Source organism: Eptatretus burgeri, chromosome 4 (assembly GCF_056783735.1).
Source record: "Eptatretus burgeri isolate ZD-2024b chromosome 4, Ebu_testis_v1, whole genome shotgun sequence".
NCBI classification, from domain to species: domain Eukaryota; kingdom Metazoa; phylum Chordata; class Myxini; order Myxiniformes; family Myxinidae; genus Eptatretus; species Eptatretus burgeri.
In genome coordinates, this window is record NC_140964.1 from 77,352,121 (window position 1) to 77,376,203 (window position 24,083).

At 42.2% G+C, this 24,083-nt stretch overlaps 1 protein-coding gene across 15 annotated transcripts in view; it reads left to right on the plus strand.

Moving 5' to 3' along the window:
• The window catches only part of LOC147028422 (corticotropin-releasing hormone receptor 2-like), a 262,752-nt gene that overhangs the window by 95,963 nt on the left and 142,706 nt on the right, over positions 1–24,083 (plus strand). For 14 of the 15 annotated variants that reach the window (XM_085878795.1, XM_085878796.1, XM_085878793.1 and 11 more), the window contains 2 exons: positions 19,224–19,330; positions 22,028–22,163. In XM_085878795.1, coding sequence (XP_085734921.1) covers positions 19,224–19,330; positions 22,028–22,163 — 243 coding nt within the window. The remainder of the gene's footprint in view (positions 1–19,223; positions 19,331–22,027; positions 22,164–24,083) is intronic. The other variant, XM_085878794.1, reaches the window with a different exon arrangement.

A 24,083-nucleotide genomic window follows, 5' to 3' on the forward strand; every position in this document is an offset into this window, starting at 1 on the left:
ATCCCAACTGTGAAGCATGGAGGTGGAAACATCATTCTTTGGGGATGCTTTTCTGCAAAGGGGACAGGACGACTGCACCGTATTGAGGGGAGGATGGATGGGGCCATTTATCGCGAGATCTTGGCCAACAACCTCCTTCCCTCAACAAGAGCATTGAAGATGGGGCGTGGCTGGGTCTTCCAGCATGACAACGACCCGAAACACACAGCCAGGGCAACTAAGGAGTGGCTCCGTAAGAAGCATCTCAAGGTCCTGGAGTGGCCTCGCCAGTCTCCAGACCTGAACTCAATAGAAAATCTTTGGAGGGAGCTGAAAGTCTGTGTTGCCCAGCGACAGCCCCGAAACCTGAAGGATCTGGAGAAGATCTGTATGGAGGAGTGGGCCAAAATCCCTGCTGCAGTCTGTGCAAACCTGGTTAAGAACTACAGGAAACGTCTGATCTCTGTAATTGCAAACAAAGGTTTCTGTACCAAATATTAAGTTCTGTTTTTCTGATGTATCAAATATTTATTTCATGCAATAAAATGCAAATTAATTATTTAAAAATTATACAATGTGATTTTCAGGATTTTTGTTTTCGATTCCGTCTTTCACAGTTGAAGTGTACCTGTGATAAAAATTAGACCTCCACGTGCTTTGTAAGTGGGAAAACCTGCAAAATCGGCAGTGTTTAAAATGCTTGTTCTCCCCACTGTATATATGTATATGTGTATATATATATATATATATATATATATATATATATATATATATATGTATATATATATATATATATATATGTATATGTGTGTGTGTGTGTATATATATATATATATATATATATATATATATATATATATATATATATATATATGTATATATATGTGTATATATATATATATATATATATATATATATATATACAGTAGACTAGGCGTAAGTCGGCAGCGTGTAACTCATCACTTCGCCTAAGTCGGCAGCGTCAAAAAGTCCCGAATTTATCTCATGTTAAATCCCTTTGAATAAAGGATCATCTCTAAGTCGTCACTTCGTCTAAGTCGTCAGATGTTGTCCGTTCCCGCGTAATGGAAACTCGAGTAAATTACCACTCCTAACTCGTCACACGGAACTGCTGCCTCATGAGAAGCCCGATTTCATGGAATCGTGATGCTCGCTCATTGGTTTACACCGCCAGTGATAGGCTATTTATAACAGCGTACACACGTTGATCGCACTGCAGGCAGGACAATGGCGACTAAGCGTAAGCTTACAACTAAAACCTACCAAGAAAAATACCACATTATCCAGTTTTGCGAGGCAACCCCACTGATGAAGAAAACAGCCATAGCTGAGAAGTTCGACATCAAACGGCAGACATTGAACAATATCTTGAAGAATAAGGGCAAGACATTTGGACAAGTGGAGAAGATCGCGAGGCCGGTAGTAAGTGTGAAATGCGTGTCCTTTGAAGATGTCGATGACGCGCTCATCATCTGGTTTCGGCAAATGTCGGCTCAGCCAAATATTCGGTTGGACGGTGAAATGTTGCTGCTGAAGGCACGTAAATTCGCTGCGGACCTCGGGCATAATGATGCCGAGACCTTGCCGATGCACTGGATAGACAGATTCAAAGTGAGGTGGGGAATCGGCAAGGTCAAGAAGTGCGGCGAATCAGGCAGCGTGGATTCGGCAGTGGTGCACGACTGGGAGGATGGCAAATTGAAAGACATCTTGGAAAGGTATCAGCCTTGGGACGTGTACAATACCGATGAGACTGGGCTTTTCTGGCAGATGCTGCCAGAAAAGTCTCTGGGGTTTGTTGGTCAATCCCATCATGGTGATAAGCAGGCGAAGTTGTTGTCTTACAGTTGTTCATGATATTTACTTTTGATAAAGTGATTCATGAATTCCATCCTTGCTTGATCACTTTCCAACTCACCAATGAACCCCCACCTATGCCCCGAGGATTGTGTTTTCCTTTTGGTACAATAACCGGCTCTCACACATACGTGTCCAGGCCACGCACGACTTCATCCTTCACCCCACAGTCATCATAAATGTTCGCATACGCGTAAGTCGTCACATTTCTAAGTCGTCACTTTTTTCTCGGTCCCGATGATGACAACTTACGCCTAGTCCAATATATATATATATATATATATATATATATATATATATATATATATATATATATATATATATATATATATATATATATACATACATATACACACTATGGTTGGGTAAATATGATTGAAATTTTGTGCATAGCATTTTCTACGGCCCTTTTCCATGCTGAATACGAATCTGGTCGAATGTTTTTTTTTTTCCCCTCTGGTGACCTTTGACCCCCGGAACCTTAATTTATTCAAAATGGCGGCCAAAAATTGACCTTTTTCATGTTTTCCTTCTCTAATGTGACTAATAAGGCTTGCAATATATTTCATATGTTTTTCAGGTCAAGGAATACGCTAATCACATTTTCAAATTGATTGGATGTTGCATTGGACCGAAATCAAGTAACTTAGGAAAAAGGAAGACTTGAAGAAAAATAAAAATGCTCGGCTATTGAATACTATACAAACTTGCAAAAAGCACAAAGGACCTTTGACCCCAGACAGTCTATATTTACTGAGTACACTATCGGAGAAAGAATTTCTAGTGGAAGTGACATATTTACACTTAACTGTAGCTCCAGTCATATGCCAAAAAAGACGTGTGAAGGATGGAGCAAGGAAATTCCACACTCAAAAATTCAGTTTGACCGAGCTTCACAACTCTATAAAGAATGCTATCAAACCCGATGAATCCGTGCAGGATAACATTAATGAACTTTTGTTGGCGGCACTGGTGTGATCTCGGTCTGATGTTGATCTGAGAATGACAAAACAGTTCAATTAAAGCAAAATATTGTGTGGTTTTCAAAAATTGTGCTTTAAAAATTATCAAATCATTGCAGAAGTATCATTTTCGTATTTCCTGATCGGAAAAACTATAAATTGATATATTACAAGCCTTATTTTCTCTCAGTTGGTCAGAAATTCATAAAAATCTTTTTTTGTCGCTATTTTGAATAAATTAAAGTTCCGGGGGTCAAAAGTCATCGGAGGTAAAAAAAAAATTGCAACGTTTTCAGATTCAGCATCGAAAATGGCCACAGAAAATGCTATGCGTAGACACTTCACCGAAAAAAACTTCACTATTTACCCAACCCTATATATACCCAGGGTGTCCCAAAAGTCTGGATCCATAAGCAAAAATTTATTTGAAAGTTTTATTGCAGTAAATGCTCAAATTGACGGCCTTGAACTTCGTGACACTTGTTTATACGCTGCATACAAGAACGTTGAACATTTTGAAACAAAAACGTTGAAACACTTTAACAGTGGCACGTGTTATTGGATGCTTATCAAGATGCTTTCTATTGAATCCGGCAGAAACTCCTCTATGTGATGAATCCTGTCTTGCATACATGAGAATGAGTTCAATTCGATCTTCTATTGTTAGTTTCGAAGCCATCTTGGATCTGAAAGAAAAAGAAAAAATATCAAATTGTATATTAGGAAAAATGCCTGTGGATCCAGATTTTGGGACACCGTGTGTGTGTGTGTGTGTGTGTGTGTGTGTGTGTGTGTGTGTGTGTGTGTGTGTGTGTGTGTGTTTCTGCCTGTCTGTTTGTCTGTCATGTTATAACTTGAGAACGGATTAACGGATTTCAATAAATCAAACTACGGTGGATTCAGGGAACTCCCAGGTAGGTTTTTGATGAAAATAATGTTTAAAAAAAAAATTGTTTGGAGTGGGGGGGGGGGGTACATGGGCACACGTGGTGAAACTGCAAATGCCAACTTGCGACGCTGGTTATCCCCATTCTCCCAGGAATCCTTTTTCTTCTTGCCCTATTGATTTGCCATCACAGCAAAGATTGGTATTTCCGTCAGCAAAGCGAAGGGTCTTGTATTCTAGTATCCTATAAAAGAGGGGTTGGGGGGGGGGAATCCATAGCTAGACTGTGGTAAGTGTAACCTGGTTTCAAATAGGTTAGATTGCCATGTAACAGGGACCGGTCAGAGTAAGTCATCTTGTTGCATGTGACGCTGAGAAAGCAGTGAAGGTAATTTATAGACTGGATAGTCATGGTAATATTATATGCGTAAACATCTCTTATTTGTGGTGGGGCCAGGTGAGGACTTCCCATCACAGAGGCACACATGTCATATGCTCCAAAAAGGCCGATCACGATCTCTCTGGCCGGTGTGCGGAAGCCATTGTGACATAATGTGCTATGGGGTCTGGAAAAGGAGATTGACTTTTATTTTGGGGCTGACCCGTGGGAGGGATGACCTGGAGGAGGACTCCGCCCAGAAGGGTGAGAGAAGTTTTGAGGAAAGGACGAGGAGTCGAGAGAACGGGCACTGCAGAGCTCTCAGCATGGAGAAGGATGAAGAAGAGGCACCATTGGGAGAGGGTCATGAGAACTGGTTCAGGGTGCAAGTCCCGAGGTGCTCATCATCTCTGGTGATCCTCATGGTTGGCTTGTCTCGTCCTTGGCTTACTTCATCACTTGCTACCATAATGGGCTGCATCATCGCCTTCCACCCTGCACATCATGCCAAAGGAAAGATCTCGCCTGCAAATTATCTTGTTTGTACAAGTGTAATCTGCTGCACCTCGAGTGGGTTAGGTTTTATTTATTTATCATCATTGTATATAAGTTTGCATATTCCCTTCTCCCTCTATGTGTCTTTTGATTTGCATGGTTCATTCCAAACTGCTCATCTCGTCCACCCTTTCCCCATATTCTTCATAAATAGACCTTCAAAAAGGTGAGAAACATGTTTAACCCATTCCTGTGTGCTTCCTGTGCCTGTGTCGTCAATTTTGGCTCATTTGGGCGACCTTGGGGAACGGTAAAGATGAATTCATAACTGAACACAGTTGGTTTGAAACCGATAGGCTGTTTCCTCTGACAAACGATCCCGGTGCAAACGGCCTGTGTTAACGGGGCATCTGAGGTGACAATACTTGTCACAGCAAAGATGGTCTATATCAAGTCATTTTGTTTTCTTTCAATTGGATGTTAAATATTGGTTTTATTCTTTTGTTTTGGTCAGTATGCAATTATACAATATTTTCATCTGGAGTATTTGATTCCTCGACCAAAAAGGAAAGTAAATCGATTCTCATGATGGAAACTAATTCGTTCAATGATTCGTGGAGATACTATGATAATTATTCCTTTAAGGGACACAGTTATTTGCATCTCCTTGCAGGGTTGGATGGGGAAAGGTTTTGTTCCAAGTCTTTCAGGAACAGGCTGGCCTGCTGTGACATTCTACTGGTGGCAGGAATTTGAAAGTTGTCCAGGGTGTCCAATGTCCATAGCTCACATACTCTTCACGAAAGACACCTTGGGATCTCCAATGTCCATCAACTAATGCTAGCAGATGGATGTCCAGATTAAGATCCCATCAGATGAACGGGCAATACAGCATTTTGAGGCAACCACCTAACTGCAAAGGAACACTCCTACAGTTAATAGGCCAGCCGGGAATCAAAACCAGACGAGAAAGCTCAAAAGCAATTGCGCTACCTCCACACCATCCTGTCAGGCTTGATCTGTGCTGATTACATGTTTCCAGAAAAGTCTGTTAAGAATGTTGCATGAAGGGCAGAAAGTTAATTGCATAGGAAAGGGTTAAGTGAGAGCACCATATATTTTATAATTCACTCTAAGAATAGATCCATTCATTCGCATTGTACACAGCACATGACTGCTGGTTTGCACCAACTGTGGGCACATGACTCCACTAATGCTGGTGCATGGTAGGAATTGAGTATTCTGCCCAGGTTCTGGCACACAGTGACCCATTAGGCCTTGTGGGTTATTTAACGTACACTGGTTAATGCTGGCAGACATTAACCTATTTTGAACCAATGGTCTCCTCCCCCCACTCACCCTCCTTTAGCTTTAAGTCAGAGGTATTTGTTTTTTCTTTCCAGGAGTAACGCTCATGGAAGAGCAAGATAGAACTGACAGTGGGATAAACACCAAGGGAATGAAGGAACAGGGAAAGAGGAGAGGGAGGAGGGGAGGAAACAATAAAATTAGCAAGTACAGTGGTTGAGTTATCAAAGGTTAATGGGGGTAACAAAGATCAAAGGTTAATGGGGTATGGTGGTGCATTGCTTACTTGAAGTCACGGAGAGTAGAGTGAGATAGAACAGCTTCTGGAAGGTGGTTTCATAGACAGGAGAAGCAAGGAATAAAAGAGTTGAGATGTGCAGTCAGCCTGGACTTTGGAAGTTTGATTGGGATTGGTTGGGGGAGGGGGGAGATTACCGGAAGATCACATGCATCCTGGAGTTGCTGGTGAAGACCAGAGGACTGAGAGAGCAGTGGGAGTAATTTTGGAGAATAGACGATGAAAAGAGAGAGACCTCTGATCTGCTTGCGATGAGAGCAGTGAATTATGTGCTTCGACTTAATCACGGAAGATTACAATAATTTTCTCAGCTTTAAATTCCACAGAATCTAGGAGAGACTGATGTGATGCTGGGGCACCAGCCCAAAGCAGAGACCAGTACTCCATTAAGGTATGGTCAAATGCCTTTTCACTAATTGTCTCACCATTTGGCTTGCTGATGAAGTAATTGGACAGAGACGAGGAACACACAGCATGATCCAGGAATGGGGTTAATGTGAACTTCTGAATATCAGTGTAACAATTGCACATTGTCCATTTCAGGTCATGTTCTCTGGAGATCACTCCTTAATTTGATGGTTCGTGAAGGTTGAGGTTTTTTTCTGGTCTGAATTAAGCTTTCCTTGCGAGTGGTTAATCCACTTGTGATGCAAATTGTACAAAAAATAAAAAAATTATAAGTGCACTCGGTCAAGCTCATACCTCCACCACATAATGCCTCATCCAAGAGAACATATCAGGCCCAATAACTTTTTTAAATATCATGTTATACAGGACTATATCATTTTTGGCCCTATATCTCAATGGTGAAGAACCACTTAAAAAATTAAATAATTCTCGTATCCAAATCCGATTTGGATCTTCATCAAAATCAAAACAATTCATCCTTGCCACACACCCAATATATCCACCAAGTTTCGTCTGAATCCTTCCACAACTTTTTGAAATATCGTGTTATGTATTCGTTTAGCACTATCTCTCAATGGTGAAGAATCACTTAAAAAATTATCAGATGGGGATTCGGATCTTCACCAAAATTGAATCAATTATTCCTTGTCACATCCCAAACCTTTCCACCAGGTTTCATCAGAATCCATCCACAACTTTTTGAGATATCCTGCTATCTATCGTTTTGGCCCGATCTCTCAATGATGAAGAATCACTTCAAAAATTATAGTAGCCGGATTGCCGGATTCGGATCTTCACCAAAATCTAATCACTTCGTCGTTGTCACACACACCAAACATGTCTACAAAATTTCATCTGGATCCATCCACAACTTTTTGAGATATCCTGCACACAAACAAACAAACAAACAGACAAGCAAACAAACAAACAAGAAAAAGGCATTGTGCAGAGCACCATACTTGCAAAATCCACCCTGAAAAATAATCTTCTCCAAAGGTTGCCATGGATACATGAAATTGTCCATTTTATAAAGATTAAATTTCACAATCTTAATCAAAGTTCAGGTCAATCAGATGAAAATTGACAATTTTTCAGACTGAAATTGATGATTTTAGAAGTTTGACCTTGAGTTGACCTTTGACCTTTTCACCTCAAAAAGAGTTGATTTCCAAATCCAGCGATGTACTGTGCAATTGCTGCTTAATTTTCAGGTTAATCAGCTGAAAATTGACGATTTTGCAGATGAAATTTGGTGATTTTAGAACTTTGACTTTGAGTTGACCTTTGACCTTTTGATCTCAAAAATAGTCCGTTTTCCAATTCATTATTGTACTATGCAATTGCTGTTTAATTTTCAAGTCAATTCAATGAAAATTGACGATGTTTCAGATAAAAATTGATGATCTTGGAAGTTTGACCACGAGTTGACCTTTGACCTCAAAATAGTTGGTTTCCTCATTCAGTGATGCAATATGCAAATCTTGTTCAAATGTCAAGTCAATCGGATGAAAAATGATGATTTCAGAACTTTGACCTTTGATTCAATCAATAGGCTTCTCAGTTGAGACGAAATCAATCGGCTTCTACAACTTGGTAAAGTTTCATGACGATTGGTTTAGAATTGTGACCTGCAGGCGACAGACAGAATAACAAAATCGACTGACCACAATATACTTGAAAAATCTTTGATTTTGCAACTAACAAACAAACAGAAAGAGGTGAAAACATAACCTCCTTCACCTTCAGTGGCGGAGGAAAAAATGCAAAAACATAGAGGGATGAAATCTCAAAAAATAACCAAACAAGGTAGGAATGCCATCACATTACGATGCCACAATATATCACCACAATCCTCTTATGGTGTAGCATCATGATATTGTTACGGCCACAGGTACTGAGTGTATTATGAGGAGGTTTAATCCCCATTTGTCCTTGGAAGAGCCGGATCTGGGGTCACCGCTCACAATTAAGTTTGTGGTACGGTGGGTTGCTTTATAACCACAAACGCCAATCAGTTAACCATGAGTTCCAGTGTCCAGTGTCCAGGTCACGTGGTCATTTAACTAGAGCGCACCCTTGGCAAAGCACCAATCTTATCTTGATTAGATCTTAATTAGGGCGGCTGGGCGTTTAACCGCTGGTGCATGCCGACTATGACAGGTCAATTCATGTGGTAATTACCTATCTATCCAGGTTCGGACAATGCTGGATCAATGGAAGGAAAGGACAAGCACGGACAGGTTGGAACATCAACAAAGCAATTTATTAATAAGAAAATAAATAAATAAATAAAAATAACTTTTTATTTCCATGTGTTAAAATTAGTAAATTCAAATCAATTAAAATAATCGCAAGCAAATAAATAATTAATCAGGCCAAATCAATCAAAATATTTGCAAGCAAATAATTATTTAATCAGGCACTGATAGAAAAAGAGACAAAGAGCAGATGCTTATCTGGGATTGACTTGCTTAACAATTAAACACAGACAAGAGTACCTTGCAAATCATTCGGGGGGGGGGGGAGGGGAGAGAAATCGTCTCGCTCACCAAATAGAAGTCGTACGTCAAATAAAAACGTCCTGAAATGCGTGAACGTGCCTCGTTCCCTGCCAGTGCCCACGAACCAGGGATGTCCAGAATCAGGTACACCAAGAACAGGTCTCGAGCACAAGGAGCATTAACGGTCCGAGCATCACCCACCGCCAGGAGCCACAATCGACGGACAGCTGTTCGGAGCTGTGAGATGCTGTGAGAAGCTGTAAGACGCTGAGGCTGTCACAAACTCACTGGCGCCGACTGACTGATTGGAAAAGCCGTCTGACTGACTGTCGCAAAACTCACCGTCGCCAACTGACTGACCGGTCAACTGTCTAGAAAAGTCATCTGACCGATTGGACTCTGACTGGCAAAGCCATCTGACTGATACTGATTCACTCACTGGTAAAGTCATCTGACTGATATCAACTCACTTACGCCAACTGACTCAAAAACTGGCTCGTCGACTGGCCCGCCTAGAACGGACCTCTCGTCCTCTTTTTAGAGGCGGCCCATCTGGGCGGGCACAGACTCAAGCCAAATCCACCCCGTCCCATTTGTGAATCGTTGCTGTGACAACCCGCACGTCCCGCGATTATTCCTGGCTTACGATGTCATGTTTGTGGTGCTGGACGAACGGCAAAAAGCAGCCATTTGTCAGAATTACCAAACGAAAACGTGAAGCGCTCATAAAACATGAATAACTATTATCACCTCATTGTTTAGTCCGGTATGAAAAAGAGCCAGTTAGTGTCCATAGAGCTGCTGAACGGGGTGTCAAACATTGATGGAAAAAGGCGGGTGTCGAGCCTCCGTTGGTCTAACGGCTATCTCACGTGCATGAATGTGTTTGTCGTCAAGAGAAAAAGGAGCTTTCCATAAGAGAGGGAATCAATTCTTTACCCTTCTCAATGCATCACATTTAGAATCCCACCAGACATGGGGATAGGTCTATCCTGGACATGCATTTAGAGAAATAACTATCTGAGGACCTGGATGTTTTGTATGTATTCGGCGGATTGGATTCTGAAATCCCTAACAATATCTTTTGACGTTGTTCCATCACAATCCCACAAGAAAGTAAAATGTCAAAAGATCCCTCTATGTTTTGCATTTTTAAAAAATGCTTTTTGTTCTTCTTTCTGCAACTTTTTGAAAGTAATAAAATGCTTCATGTTTTATATATTTTGATATGGATAATATGAAGTGTGGTAATACTTCATGATACTGTCGTACTCTGTGATGCTACCGTATTCCATAGTACGACAATTCAGATCAACATTTGTGTCTAGTACATGGGACGTAAATGCACTGTTTGCTGCTTTATCACCACTTTGAGTGCACGCATACCTTGGCTTGTTATGCAATCCGTATGGGGTTGCGAACCACAACAACACAGCAGGCATTTTAAAGGCCACTTTCCCTGCTAGAGCGGGGGTTAGCCTGGGGTTGCGAACCACAGCAGACGATAAACTTAAAAACCGAAGGACATTAGAGGGAAGGGAGGGTAGGGTCGACTTGCATATTTGATTTGTTTTTCATAAAATGCTTAAACTATACACACAAGGAGCTTGACCTTGGTGTCAGCGTGCGTGCATGTGTGCTTGCACCCATCAAAAAAGAAGAAGACGAAGTCTGAATATAAAAGATTATACATTTTGAATGTGGATGGGCTTTGCATTTTGATCTTCCTCTTAGTGTGTTGTATATTATTTAGTACTAGCAAACACTAAGGAAGGGGATTGAGAGAGGAAGGGATGGGAGAAAGAGGAAGAGAGGAGAGAGAAGGCAGGAGGGAAGGGAAGCTATAAAGGGGGGGAGGGGCAGATCGAGGAAGGGGGGGTGAGGTGAGCTATGCCTCACCAAACGTTGCTATACAGCGGGAGGGATGGATGTGAGGAGGGGGTGAAAGAGAGAGAGAGAGGGAGGGGTATGAAGAAAAACAAAAAGGTGGGATTAATAAAGAGAATGACATGTTATGCTTAATGACCGAACACACACACAAAAACAAACTCATGTCAGAACAGCTGTACACACAACGACACAATAGAGAGAGTTTATAATGTAATCCGCTGGCACATCTGCAAAAACTTTGATGTCCAACTTCCAGAAAATTTGTGGGAACATGAACCAAAGGTAATCACTGAAAACATGGAAGTACCTACCTCTCATGTCCGAACTAATGATCCCATCGGGCGTGAACATTGAAAACAAAGCGTTGCAACAAGATATCATACTTGGGTACAAAAAAGGGAGAAGAAAGCATTGCTTGGACTAAACAATGCAGTAATCAAGAAAATGACCAAACACCAAGACCTCAAGAATGAAGTGAGAAGATCCTGGAAGCTGAAGAATGCCAAAGTTGTACCAGTGATGGCTGGACCTACAGGAATGATGACGAAGAACCTCACAGAGATATTAAACATAGGGGCAGTACCCCTCGGTGCTCACCTGGTAGTGGCTGGATAAGATAATCAGGCATCCACTGGTAGACACAGATGACCCACAAAATATATTTTGGAGAATAAAGTAAATACTTATGGATTTTCTTTTAATGCCACGAACAAACCTTGGTACATCATGGGTGAAAAAGGTTGTGGTCGAGTTTCATCAAAATTGTGAGTGTGGCTTCAAAAAAAAAGGAAATACATATTTTGTGGGGCAATCCCCCTTAAATCCTCTTGGAGCAGATTTTTCTAATGTCACAAACAAACTTTGGTACATCACGGGTGATGAAGGTTGTCGTGAAGTTTCATTGGAATTGTGTGCATCTTTTAAGAAGAAAGCAAATACCTCTTCAGGGAGGAAACCCACTCTCCCCCCCACCCCCTGTCAACTGTAAACCCCCTCTGCAGACCCCATCAGACCCCGTTTTTTTTTATACCACCACGGGTGATGAACGTTGTGGTCAAATTTCATTGAAATCGTATGTGGTTTCTGAGAAGAAGTTGCAAGTATTTGTGGACGGACGGCTGGATGACACACCATCCCATAAGCTCCCCGTAACTAATTTACAGGTGAGCTAAAAACCATCCCTGGGAATATTATAACAAACGAACTTCAGTTGGAAGCTGTCCGGGGCTCAGTAACGATCCTGAAGAGAGCCCTCGGCACAAAACTTTGAGAACAGAAAACTTCACAGCTTGGTCCATGAATCGTGACCCCTGACTGAGCAAAGGTGGATGCTTTGAGCTCACCCGAGGAGAACTCCATTCCACATTCTGAAACCCGCATATGTAGATACCAATTAACCACACACACACACACACACACACACACACACACACACACACACACACACACACACACACACACACACACACACACACACACGCACACATGCTATCGGAGCTAAACCCAAAGCAAAAATCCGGATGGCTGGGCACGTGGATTGGTGCTTATGACCGTGAGGTTTATAAAACGTTCACATTGGAGGAGACCGAGAAAGATGATTCCGACAAGTTATTCGATCGTTTAGAAACGTATGTGCGACCGAGAAAGAACCAGCAGATCGCCCGGTACCAGCTCACGCAGCAGAAACAAAAGAGTGAGAAAACCTTTGATAACGTTGTAAAGGACCTGAGGATTATTCTCACGGACTGCGGGTCTGCCGATCCTGAGGACATTCGAATACATGCGATCATTGATGGCATTTTTTAATCCAGGGTGCAGGAAAGGTTACTGGATCAAGGTGAAACACTGTCACTAGCAAAGGCTCTGGAGATTGGACAACAGTTTGAGTTGTCTCGCAAGCAAATCCACATCGTGCGGAATGAAGATAACTACAAACTTGGAGTGTCAGTTATCACAGCTCAGAGCAAATCGCATCCCAAGCCTTGTGCCTCATCATCGCATCCGCGAGGAATTAAAGCATGCGGCAAATGTGCTAAGGATGAGCAGCATTTGTGGAACCAAGGGAAATGTCCTGCAGTAGGCTCCACCTGTTCCTATTACAAACGCCCGAACCATTAGATGTTGGTCTGCTGAAGGCTACAGCGACTGGGCAAAACACTCCTTGTCAATGCTGGAGAAAATAAGGAACAACTCCCTGAAGGCAATTCAGAGGTTCTTCAAATATACAAGGTTGGCAACATCGGCACTCTAGCAGATGACAAGTGGTCCCAGACTGTCAGTCAGTAGCATTGCGAACATTACCTTCCGTATTGATACAGGGGCAAGGTGCAATATCCTTACACTCAAGGATTTTCAAAGACTACCAGTAACACTGAACTTCACAAGTCTAACAGAACCCTGAGAACTTACTCCAACCAGATAATTTGGCCAGTTGCTTCAACAGATCTTTCCCTGAAATTTGAGGGAAGGTCTGTAATAGCTTCATGCGAGCTGGTCAACCTGGATCAGGAGAACTTGATATCAGGGGAGAACGTGATTGTGCCTCCCCCAAGCTCAGTGGTTATGTTTGTCTTGTGAAACAGTCTTTTCTTGTGTCATGTATGTTCATCTGTATGTCCATGTGTGTGTGTGGCCCCTCCACTACGAGCCTTAGCTAATGAATAAAAAAGAAGTAATTAGGGTCTAAAGGGTCAAGGGTTCGAAGCGGTTTAAAGTGTCTCATGGGATCTATAGTATAGGGTCTATAGTGTCTAAGGATTCTAAATGGTCGAAGGGGCCGAAAAGGAACTTAAGGTCCAAAAGGTACATTCCAATTGTACATAATTAATAGACAGAGTCAGGGTCCAATAATACTGTTATGTGGAAGGGGGTGGGATCCATAGCTAGACTGTGGTAAGTGTAACATGGTCCGTGTGTTTCGAGTAGGTTGGATTGCCATGTAACAGGGACCTGTCAGACTCAGTCGGTTGTTCACTGTGACGCTGAGGAGGCAGCGTGTGTAATTTATATACAAGGTAGGTTGTAAAATGTCTGACCTTCTGGAAGAGAAGGCCAGGTGAGAAATTGTAAGTTTCGAGGCACACTGAAGTAGCTCGGTAAGCCCCTCATGATCTGTCTGGCCAATGTTTGTTCTGTCATGGCAGCAAAATAGGCTGTGGAGTCTGGAAGAAGACCAGAAGACTGTTTTTTTATATAGGGGCCACCCCGTGGACAGGACGGCCCAGAGTATGGGCCTCTCACTATAATTGGGAAACCAATGATGGGGCCGCGGCAGAAAAAGGCGGTCCTGAAATACGGAGGTGGGCCAGAGGACCAGGGTGGAAGAAGGAGCTGGGGCCAAAGTTATAGGGACTGAAGCTGGATACACATGGGGAGTTGGAGGCTGGAGCTGAACTTTAAGGCATTAATCATCTCTTGCCATACCTCTGTTTGGTCGTCATCTTTTCTCTCCCCATCTTCCACTGCATAATCTTTTGCCATCTTTGACCATATCATCTTCTTCTGTCTTCGACCGGGTCGTTCCTGCAACATTACCCATCCCGAGCAGCACTTTGCCTGTGCGCCAGCGACCTGCATATTGCAGTCGCTTTGTGCCATCCAAGACCTCGATTGCCCCATTGTTCTTCTTGTGAATCAGTAATTGTAGCCACCTTAGTGAGGTATATTTGTTATTCCTTGAACACAAGTTTGCGTGCCACCCTCATTCCTATCTATGTCAGTTGATCGCTTGGTTCGTATTGTTTATGAAAGCGTCTTGTCTACCCTCTTCCCTGTAGTTTCCTTTACAAATAAATCCTTGAAAAGGGAAGAAAACATGTTAAAGCCATCTGTTTCCCATGCATGTTCCATCAATTTTGACTAATTTGGGTGACCTTGGGGATCGGTAAAGAGTAGTAATTAGAGATTGTTTGGCCATTCACAGGATGAAACGTCCTGGTGCTGAGGTATACCGTGTTAACTGAGCCTCAGACGTGATGAGACTTAATTAATGGACCTACTCGCGGTCCCAATCGTTTTTAAACAGTATGTAATTAATAGATATACTCACATGGGTCGACCAAAGTTTCACCTTGACGAGGATACCACGCTCCACCCCTCTGACACATTTTCTGTTTTTAAGCAGCGAAACCACTTCAGAATGTGACTGTCCTTCCTTCCTTCCATCCGTCAAAAATGAAGATGAAGAACCTTTCTAACACACCGTTTTTCCAATACAAAGGGATGAGGTGTGTGTGTGTGTGTGTGTGTGTGTGTGTGTGTGTGTGTGTGTGTGTGTGTGTGTGTGTGTGTGTGTGTGTGTGTGTGTGTCGTTTACGAGAGCGAAGGAACGGCCTGTGTGGTTGTTGTTTCTGGCACGCGGTTTGAAAGGTTTTTTTGTTGTTGTTTGCACGTACGGCCACGCACGTACTGGGAACGCACCTACGGGCATGCACTAGACTATCTATAATTCCAGCAGTGTGTGTGTGTGTGTGTGTGTGTGTGTGTGTGTGTGTGTGTGTGTGTGTGTGTGTGTGTGTGTGTGTGTGTGTGTGTGTGTGTGTGTGTGTGTGTGTGTGTGTGTGTGTGTGTGTGTGTGACCGCTGTTTCTCGACAACCACTGGTCCGATCTAATTGAAACTTGCCAGATATATTGCTGGGGACCTGAGGATGTGCCTTTTCAAGGTTTGATATTAATCGGACACGAGCTTCCCAAGTTATGGCCATTTATTTACCAACCAATGACAAGACACGTTGCTGCATGGGCGTGGCTGATGGGGGAAGGGAACCTCAGCCGTGTTCCTCATTACGGGTTACAACGTACGGACTTCTGGGTAATGATGAGTTCGTGTATTCTAATAATTTCTCGATTTCTTATGCGCATTTATAGATAAACACAATGCCCAAGTTATGATCGTTTTCATATTAGACGGTGCATAAATTTCGGTAGCATCAGAGTGCTGGTATGCTCCGAACCAGGAAGAAATTTTTTTTTGCACGAACATTTTTTTTTTCTCTTCTCTTCTCTTTGTGTTTTTCCTTGCGACGACATTTCGAAAAGGCAAAATACGTTGGCACTAATTGAATAATTGGCCATTAAAACGAATAATTTATCAAAACGTTGGCAGATCCAGCAGCCTCCGCATTCTTGCCCTGGACGAGGAAACAAAGAAGCGCCGTTTCCTCAGCAATGTTGTTTATGAAGAGGTGCTAACGACATAAAGGTGTGTACATGGAGACAATTTTTATTATTATTTATTTATTGAAGAAAAATTGTTCCGAAAATAATTTATCAAAAAAAGTGCACAACTTTTTTTTGTTTCCAATTGTCAAAACGGTGTAGCCTTTGGAAGTGTTATGGAATTCAGCTCTACTCAACATGCTTGCCAACGAAATACATCTCAATTTGGTGGTAAAAACGATTCACAACGACGGGTTTCCTTACTCATTGCTCTGCAGTCTGCATTCAACCCCTTCATTTGTCATTTCATTGACCTCATTTCATCTATCTATAATTCCAGCAATGTGTGTGTGTCGTCTATCTATAATTCCAGCAGTGTGTGTGTGTGTGTGTGTGTGTGTGTGTGTGTGTGTGTGTGTGTGTGTGTGTGTGTGTGTGTGTGTGTGTGTGTGTATGTGTATGTATGTATGTGTCGTTTACAAGAGCGAAGGAACGGTCTGTGTGGTTGTTGTTTCTGGCACGCGGTTTGAAAGTTTTTTTTGTTTGTTTTTGTTTGCACGTACGGCCATGCACATACGGGCACGCACCTACGGGCATGCACTAGTAATAATAACAAGAATAACTAAAGGGGGAGCACTCGGGAGAGTGCAAAACCTCCGCCGCCAATACTGCTGGGTCACTCAAATGAACCTTATATCTTATTCATTAAATATGTCAACAGTGCTGAGAGTTATAGTTCTTTTCTCCAACATTTTTTGGGGGGTGGGGGGGTTGGAAATCACATAAAACATGTAAAAATGCAAAAAAAAAAATCTAAATTTTGTTGAAAAAAAAGTTGCAAAATTTTTTTTCTCGAACAATTTTTTGGGAGGGGGGTTGGAAATCACTTAAAACATACAGGAATGCAAAAAAATTTTTTTTTCATTTTTTTGGGGGGGGTTGGAAATCACAAAACGTAAAAATGCAAAAAAAATTTTTTTTTCTCAAACAATTTTTTTTGGGGGGGGGGTTGGAAATCACTTAAAATATGTAGAAATGCAAAAAATATTTTTTCTTTTTGGGGGGTAACAATTTTTTTGGGGGTTGGAAATCACAAGATGTAAAAATGCAAAAAAAAAAAATGTTTTTTCTCAAACAATTTTTTTTGGGGGGGGGGTTGGAAATCACTTAAAATATGTAGAAATGCAAAAAAAATTTTTTCTCTAACAATTTTTTTTGGGCGGGGGGTAACAATTTTTTTGGGCAGGGTTGGAAATCACTTAAAACATGCAGAAATGCAAAAAAAAAAATTCTCTATTTTTTTTTTTGGGGGGGGGGTGGAAATCACTTAAAACATGTAGAAATGCAAAAAAAAAAATTTCTCTATTTATTTTGGGGGGTAACAATTTTTTTTTTGGGGGTGGAAATCACAAAACATGTAAAAATGCAAAAAAAAATTATCAAACAATTTTGTTGGGGGGTTGCAAATCACTTAAAATATGTAGAAATGCAAAAAAAAAATTTTCTCTAAATTTTTTTTGGGGGGGGTAACAATTTTTTTGGGTGGGGTTGGAAATCACTTAAAACATGCAGAAATGCAAAAAAAATTATCTATTTTTTTTGGGGGGGTAACAATTTTTTTGGGGGTGGGTTGGAAATCACTTAAAACATGTAGAAATGCAAAAAAAATAATTTCTCGAACAATTCTTTTGGGGGGGGTTGGAAATCACTTAAAACATGTAGAAATGCAAAAAAAATTTTCTCTATTTTGGGGGGGGGTTAAAAAAAACATTTTGGGGGGGGGGTTAGAAATCACTTACAACATGTAGAAATGCAAAAAAAAAAAAATTTTCTCTAACAATTTTTTTTGGGGGGGGGAGACCAAGTCCAAAATTTAATGGCATGATCCTTGGACCATACCTAACCCCCCCACCAAGTTTCGTCGAAATCCGTCGAGTAGTTTTTCCGTAATACTGTTCACAAACAGACAAACAGAAAGGGGTGAAAACAGTAACCTCCATCCATCTTCGAAGATGGCGGAGGTTAATAATTGTATCATTTGGCAGTAATAATAACGAACATATAATCTCCACCCTGGCTCAAGCACATCCTGGCTATGTGAAAGGCAAGGTAATCGTCAAGTACTGTCGTACAGCAGGCAAGTATGCTGCAAAGCTGTGAAGACCAATGGAAATTTGGTCCAATGGACCAACGGGCCCACTAGTAATTTTAAAGGGTTCTAAGGAGTAATTATAAAGGGCTCTAAAGGGTAATTCTGAATGGTTCTAAAGGGTAATTCTAAAGAGTTCTAAAGGGTTATTCTAGTGGGTTCTAAAGGGTAATTCTAGTGGGTTCTAAAGGGTAATTCTAGTGGGTTCTAAAGGGTTATTCTGAAGGGTTCAAAAGGGTAATTCCAGAGGATTCTTAAGTGTTCTAAAGGGTAATTATAGTGGGTTCTAAAGGGTAATTCTAGTGGGTTCTTAAGGGTAATTCTAGTGGGTTCTTAAGGGTAATTCTAGTGGGTGCGAAAGGGTTATTCTTGTGGGTTCAAAGGGTAATTCTGAACGGTTCAAACGGGTGATTGTAAAGGGTAATTCTGAACGGTTCAAACGGGTAATTGTAAAGGGTAATTCCAGAGGGTTCTTATGTGTTCTACAATTCTAATGGGTTCTAAAGGGATATTCTAGTGGGTGCTAAAGGGCTGTTCTGAAGGGTTCTAAATGGTTATTCTGAAGGGTTCAAAAGTGTAATTGTAAAGGGTAATTCCAGAGGGTTCTAAAGTGTTCAAAAGGCTAATTCTCGTGGGTTCTTAAGGGTAATTCTGAAGGCTTCTATTTGGGTTTTGAAGGCTTCTCAAGGATGGCTCTAAGTGTTGATTCTCAAGGCTTTCAAAGTGTAATTCTGAAGGGTTCTAAAGAGCAATTCTAATGGGTTTTATTCGTTTCTCGGCTTTGCTTATTTCATCTTTAAAATGCCAAACTGAACAGCTTCCTTTCGACATGAATGCAATTTCTATGTTGTGGAATATCCCTGCATGCAGTTTGACACCTTTCTGGCAGACAGCTTGTACCTTCTGTTCTAACCACGTGTTCATTTAAACAGGTCGAGAAGGAATTCCACTACAAGGTGGCCCTTATTATCAACTACCTGGGCCACTGCCTTTCTCTGCTTGCTCTGACAACTGCTTTTGTATTGTTTGCATTACTCAGGTAAAACCGAGCTTCATATTTTTGCATATTTAAATGTAATTTTTCACTGAACATGTGTACATTGTGTTTCAAAAAGAAGGTCAAGCAATGATCATTAAATGTTATTGAATCATATCCTTCTCACTACTGTTTTATAATCATGGGTAGCATCAAATGTTGCAACAACATATACTTGAAGATGGAAGGCATCATCATGGAATTCTTCTCCTTTCGTATGCAGCTGTTAAGAATTTGGAATTTGATTGCACACAACATACAGGTTCCTTTAGTCAGCTATGTCGATAAGTGCTTGTTCCCTAGATAGCTCATCTTCCATTGTTTAAATGTTCAGAAATCGATTAGATGCGCTGCGGATCGATTTATTAGTTAGAGAACGAACAGTGGAGACGTCCCTCCCCCTCTTCTGAGAAGAGGAAGAAGAGCCCTGCCGTCCCGTGATTCATGACGTCAACAACTCCCTCCCACCCGTGGTTGAGCGGGGGATGGATCACGAGGGCATGAGTCACGCCGAGCGCGGGGGAAGGGGGCGGAGAAAGATAAAGAGGAGATCCTTTCTTTTGTTCGTGTTCGGAGTTGAGCTGCGTCGTTCAGCAGACTTTCGGGTCCTGTTTGGCTTGGGTTAGGGTTGAAGCCTTCGGAAGCTTTTTGCTTCTGCAGAGGAGTTGTTCAGCAGACCTTCGGGTCCTGTTTGGCTTGGGTTAGGGTTGAGGCCTTCGGAAGCTTTTTGCTTCTGCAGAGGAATTGTTCAGCAGACCTTCGCGTCCTGTTTGGCTTGGGTTAGGGTTGAGGCCTTCGAAAGCTTTTTGCTTCTGCAGAGGAGTTGTTCAGCAGAGCTTCAGGTCCTGCTTGGCTCGGTAGGCTTTTTGGAAAGCTGCTTTGTTTTGGAAGAAAGTTGAGCCGGTTGCTCGGCTCGAGCTGCGAATGGTGGCTTCTTCTTCTTGGTTCGTGGAGCTCTTTGTTCTCCGTTTGGTTCCCGGCTTGGTGCGACTCATCGGCCTCTTCTTGGAGGTGGTTCCTCGGGGAAGCGACGCATCGACGGGAAGGGTCAGCGCCTCGTCTCACCAGCACGTGTTGAGAAGCACGGGAGGATTCGCGGGAGCTCGGGAAGGATCGCGGCTCACGGCGATTGGATCCAACTCGCTCTCGCTGGAGCCTGGGTCCGAACAACTTGAAGATCACATGAGGTGGAGAGGTTCGAGATAGGCTCTGGGTTTCAGCTCACCTCTCCTCCGAGCTGGAGCTCGTTATTAAAGGCCTCAGCCACCATTTCTTGGGTGTGTGTGTGTGCGTACGTGTGTCCGTGGGCCTGTCTAATAAGTAGGAAATTGGTAAGTGCTTTGTGTGCTGTAAATCTTTGCATTACATTTCGTATAGTCGGAATAGTTCTGCTCTTACGTGCTTCCCTAGTTCCCCATTATTATTAATAAATACCCCAATTGTTAAATGTTTTCAGCTCGTCGCGTCGATTCTTTCATTGACTGAGCATTTTGTGTGTTGGGAGTTCGAAAGCCGTTGGTTTGCCGTAAATGGGGGAAATTTGGACCGACGGTTCTCGGCGATTAAGCCGCTCGGAATTGCGCACGGGACAGGCTCGCCTCGGCGGTTTGTTCCGTACGAGTTCCGTCGAGGGTGGAATACCCTGGTAGTTGGATCACGTGGGTATTTAGGTACATTGAAGATTGGCAATTGACCCTACCCCACGTGATCTGCCCATTGGCGTATTTCGGTTCTTGTACAAGGACCCGTCAACTCGGACTTATCCGGGCGGCGATCTATATTCCGGGCGATCGGTCGGGCCGACTCAACTTGCGGCTCCGTCAGAGCGGCCGACCCCGGCACCGTAACACAGCTGTGGGGTAGCATTATTGGATGAGGGTGCAGCTGTACCACTGATGCATGCCCTTTGTAGGTTAAATCAGGAATTTGGAATTTGTTCAGTGTGCCTGCAATAGCTCGCCTACTCTTTGCGAAGGATGCCATGTGATCGATAATGTCCAGCAACTAATGCCAGCAGATGAGATGCCCAGTTTAACGTCCATCAGAGAGATGGGCACGCACATCGATGAATCACCCAGCCTGTGAAACACAAGGATGACAGTTTATAACTGGGCCGAGATTTGAACCCAGGCTAAACAGCTTAGAGGAAAGTGTGAATTCCTCTCGGCCATCCTGCCAGCTCACTGGAGTCTTAGCATTGATAAAATAAAAATGACAATTCCAGCAGGATTTCGCTTTCACCATTTAATTATCATGAAGCAAGTGTTGAACTCATTAGAAAACTGTTCCCTCTGAGATTTCACAATCGTTCGTTTCTTTTATTCCCATTGACAATATGGCCAGTCTCTCACTAAAGTCGAAACTACTGCTTTGCATATCAAGGGAGTGTACAATGTCTTCATTGGAGTCCTGGCAGGTTTATTTATCATTCTGGTTATCTTCATATATCTGTTGCTCTTCAAAGTGACGATTGAGAGAAACATTGTGCTACCTTTGCATTGTCCATGACCTTTTAGTTCACACCACCAAAGATCTGATGATAGTTTTGGATAGAAGCTGACTTGGAGAATTTCTGCTTTGCCACTGAAGTTGTACTTCGTCATTTGTGGAATATGTGCAAAAGAAGCTCGAGTTATTCATGTTCAGCTTATCTATATATGACTGCTGGTTTGTTTTGTTTATTGGTTTCAAAAATAACAGGTTGTGTGACCTCGGCAGGAGTATCCGCTGCCTTCGTAACATCATCCACTGGAACTTGGTGGGTACGTTCATCCTGAGGAATACTGCCTGGTTTTTGCTCAACTTCATCGACCAACATGTACACAAGGCAAATAAAGTATGTAATGTCACTCTGCTTGAACTGAATTTTTCTGTTTATCAGAATAATTGTGTCTGCCTGTTGTCACTGTTTGTTGAAACATTGCAGAATGTTAGTCAGTCCATTGCTGCAGCTGAACGTCCAACATGTGTTCATTCATTCACTGTCTTGCTACTTGTTGGGGTGATATGGCCTGCTTGGACGGGATGCCGTCCTTGGGTGGGATGCCGTGCTTCGGTGATGCGGCGTTTGGGTGATGTGCTTGGGTGTTTAGGTGATGTTGTCCTGCTTGTATGATGCTGTGGTGCTTTGGGTGATGTCATTGTCGTGCTTAAGCGATGTTGTGTTTGGATGATGTTTCTTGTCCTCTTTTCTCCCCTCTTCCCTTTGATGTCTCATTTTTCTCTTCCCTTTTTTGACAAGTTTTAGTTTATTGATTTATTTTTCATCTCTCTTCTTTCCCCTTCCTTTTTCCTGGTATTGTTTCTTTCTCCATTATTCCCCACCTTTCTCCCACCCCAAGTCCCCTTGACGTTTTAACTCCTGAACTTTGATCCTCCCTCTCGTCAAGTATCAAAACCAGTCATTCCCATCCCTCTTGAATCCTGAGCACTAATATATCTCTGATTCATTTCCACCCTGTAGCAACATTGGCCACCATCCTGCCTCCCCCTTTTTCTCCGACGAAGGTTTAACGCCTGAAAATTCAGCTTCTCCTTGCTTGCCACTGCCTTTAGCATACTTTGATAAATGTTCTGTTAATTTCATTCATTAATTTTGTAGGTCTTCCTGAACTGCCGGTTCACTTTCTTTTGCATCGTTGCTCTTCTCCACCAGAGCCATCAGCTCCAGTCTCATGCATTTTTCCCTAAAGGTGACCACTCATCCCCAGATGCCACTTGTCTTACAGAAACCTTTTCCCTAGGATATCTCTGGCTCGCTCATATCCCTCCACAATTATACTTTGTAATGCCATGATACACACAATGCTCACACTTGTGGTCGTGTTGTTATGTCAGGACCTCCCTTTCCTATAAAGTCCCTGTCCTGCCCTATATCCATCAAATCTTGATGGAATATCTTGCATCTGTGTCCCTCTCCAGAGTAGTCTTATTCTGTTAATTGTGAACTGTGAGCTTTATGTCAGATTGGATAAATATTTCTTCCTTTTATAATTACTTCTTTCTTTAACATCGATTGTTAAATTTTTTTTTTTGAAGTGCAAAGCATTGGAAAGTTGAAAAGGTAACCCTTTGTGAAGTAAGGGATCGTTTTGTGCATTTACTTTTTAGCTCACCTGGAACGTAGTTCTGGGGTGCTTATGAGATGGTGCGTCATCCGTCAGTCTGTCCGTCTGTCCATCCGTCCATCAACAAATACTTTCAACTTCTTCTCTGAAACTACATATTTGATTTTGATGACATTTTACCACAACGTTCATCACCGTGCATGTACCGAAGTTTGTTCATGGCATTAACAAAATCGGGTCCTAAGGGGGTCAATGGGGGTTGCCCCCCAAAATAGGTATTTCCTTTCTTCTCAGAAATTACATATGCAATTTTGATGAAACTTGACCACAACCTTCATCACCCATGATGTACCAAAGTTTGTTCATGACATTAAAAAGAAATAATCGAGGTCTGAGGGGGTCTATGGAGGGGGGGGTGAGAGGTTGCCCCCCAAAATAGGTATTTGCTTTCTTTTCAGAAACTACACACACAATTTCGATGAAACGACCACAACCTTTATCACCCGTGATGTACCAAATTTTGTTCACACCATTAAAAACAAAAATCCGTAGGTATTTACTTTCTTCTCCGTGACATAATCTGTGGTATGGGTCTTCTATGCTTACCAGTGATTCCCTGGTTATCTTGTCCACTTGCTACCTGGTGAGCGCTCAGGGGTGTTACCCCATGTTTTAAATAACATTCTTCG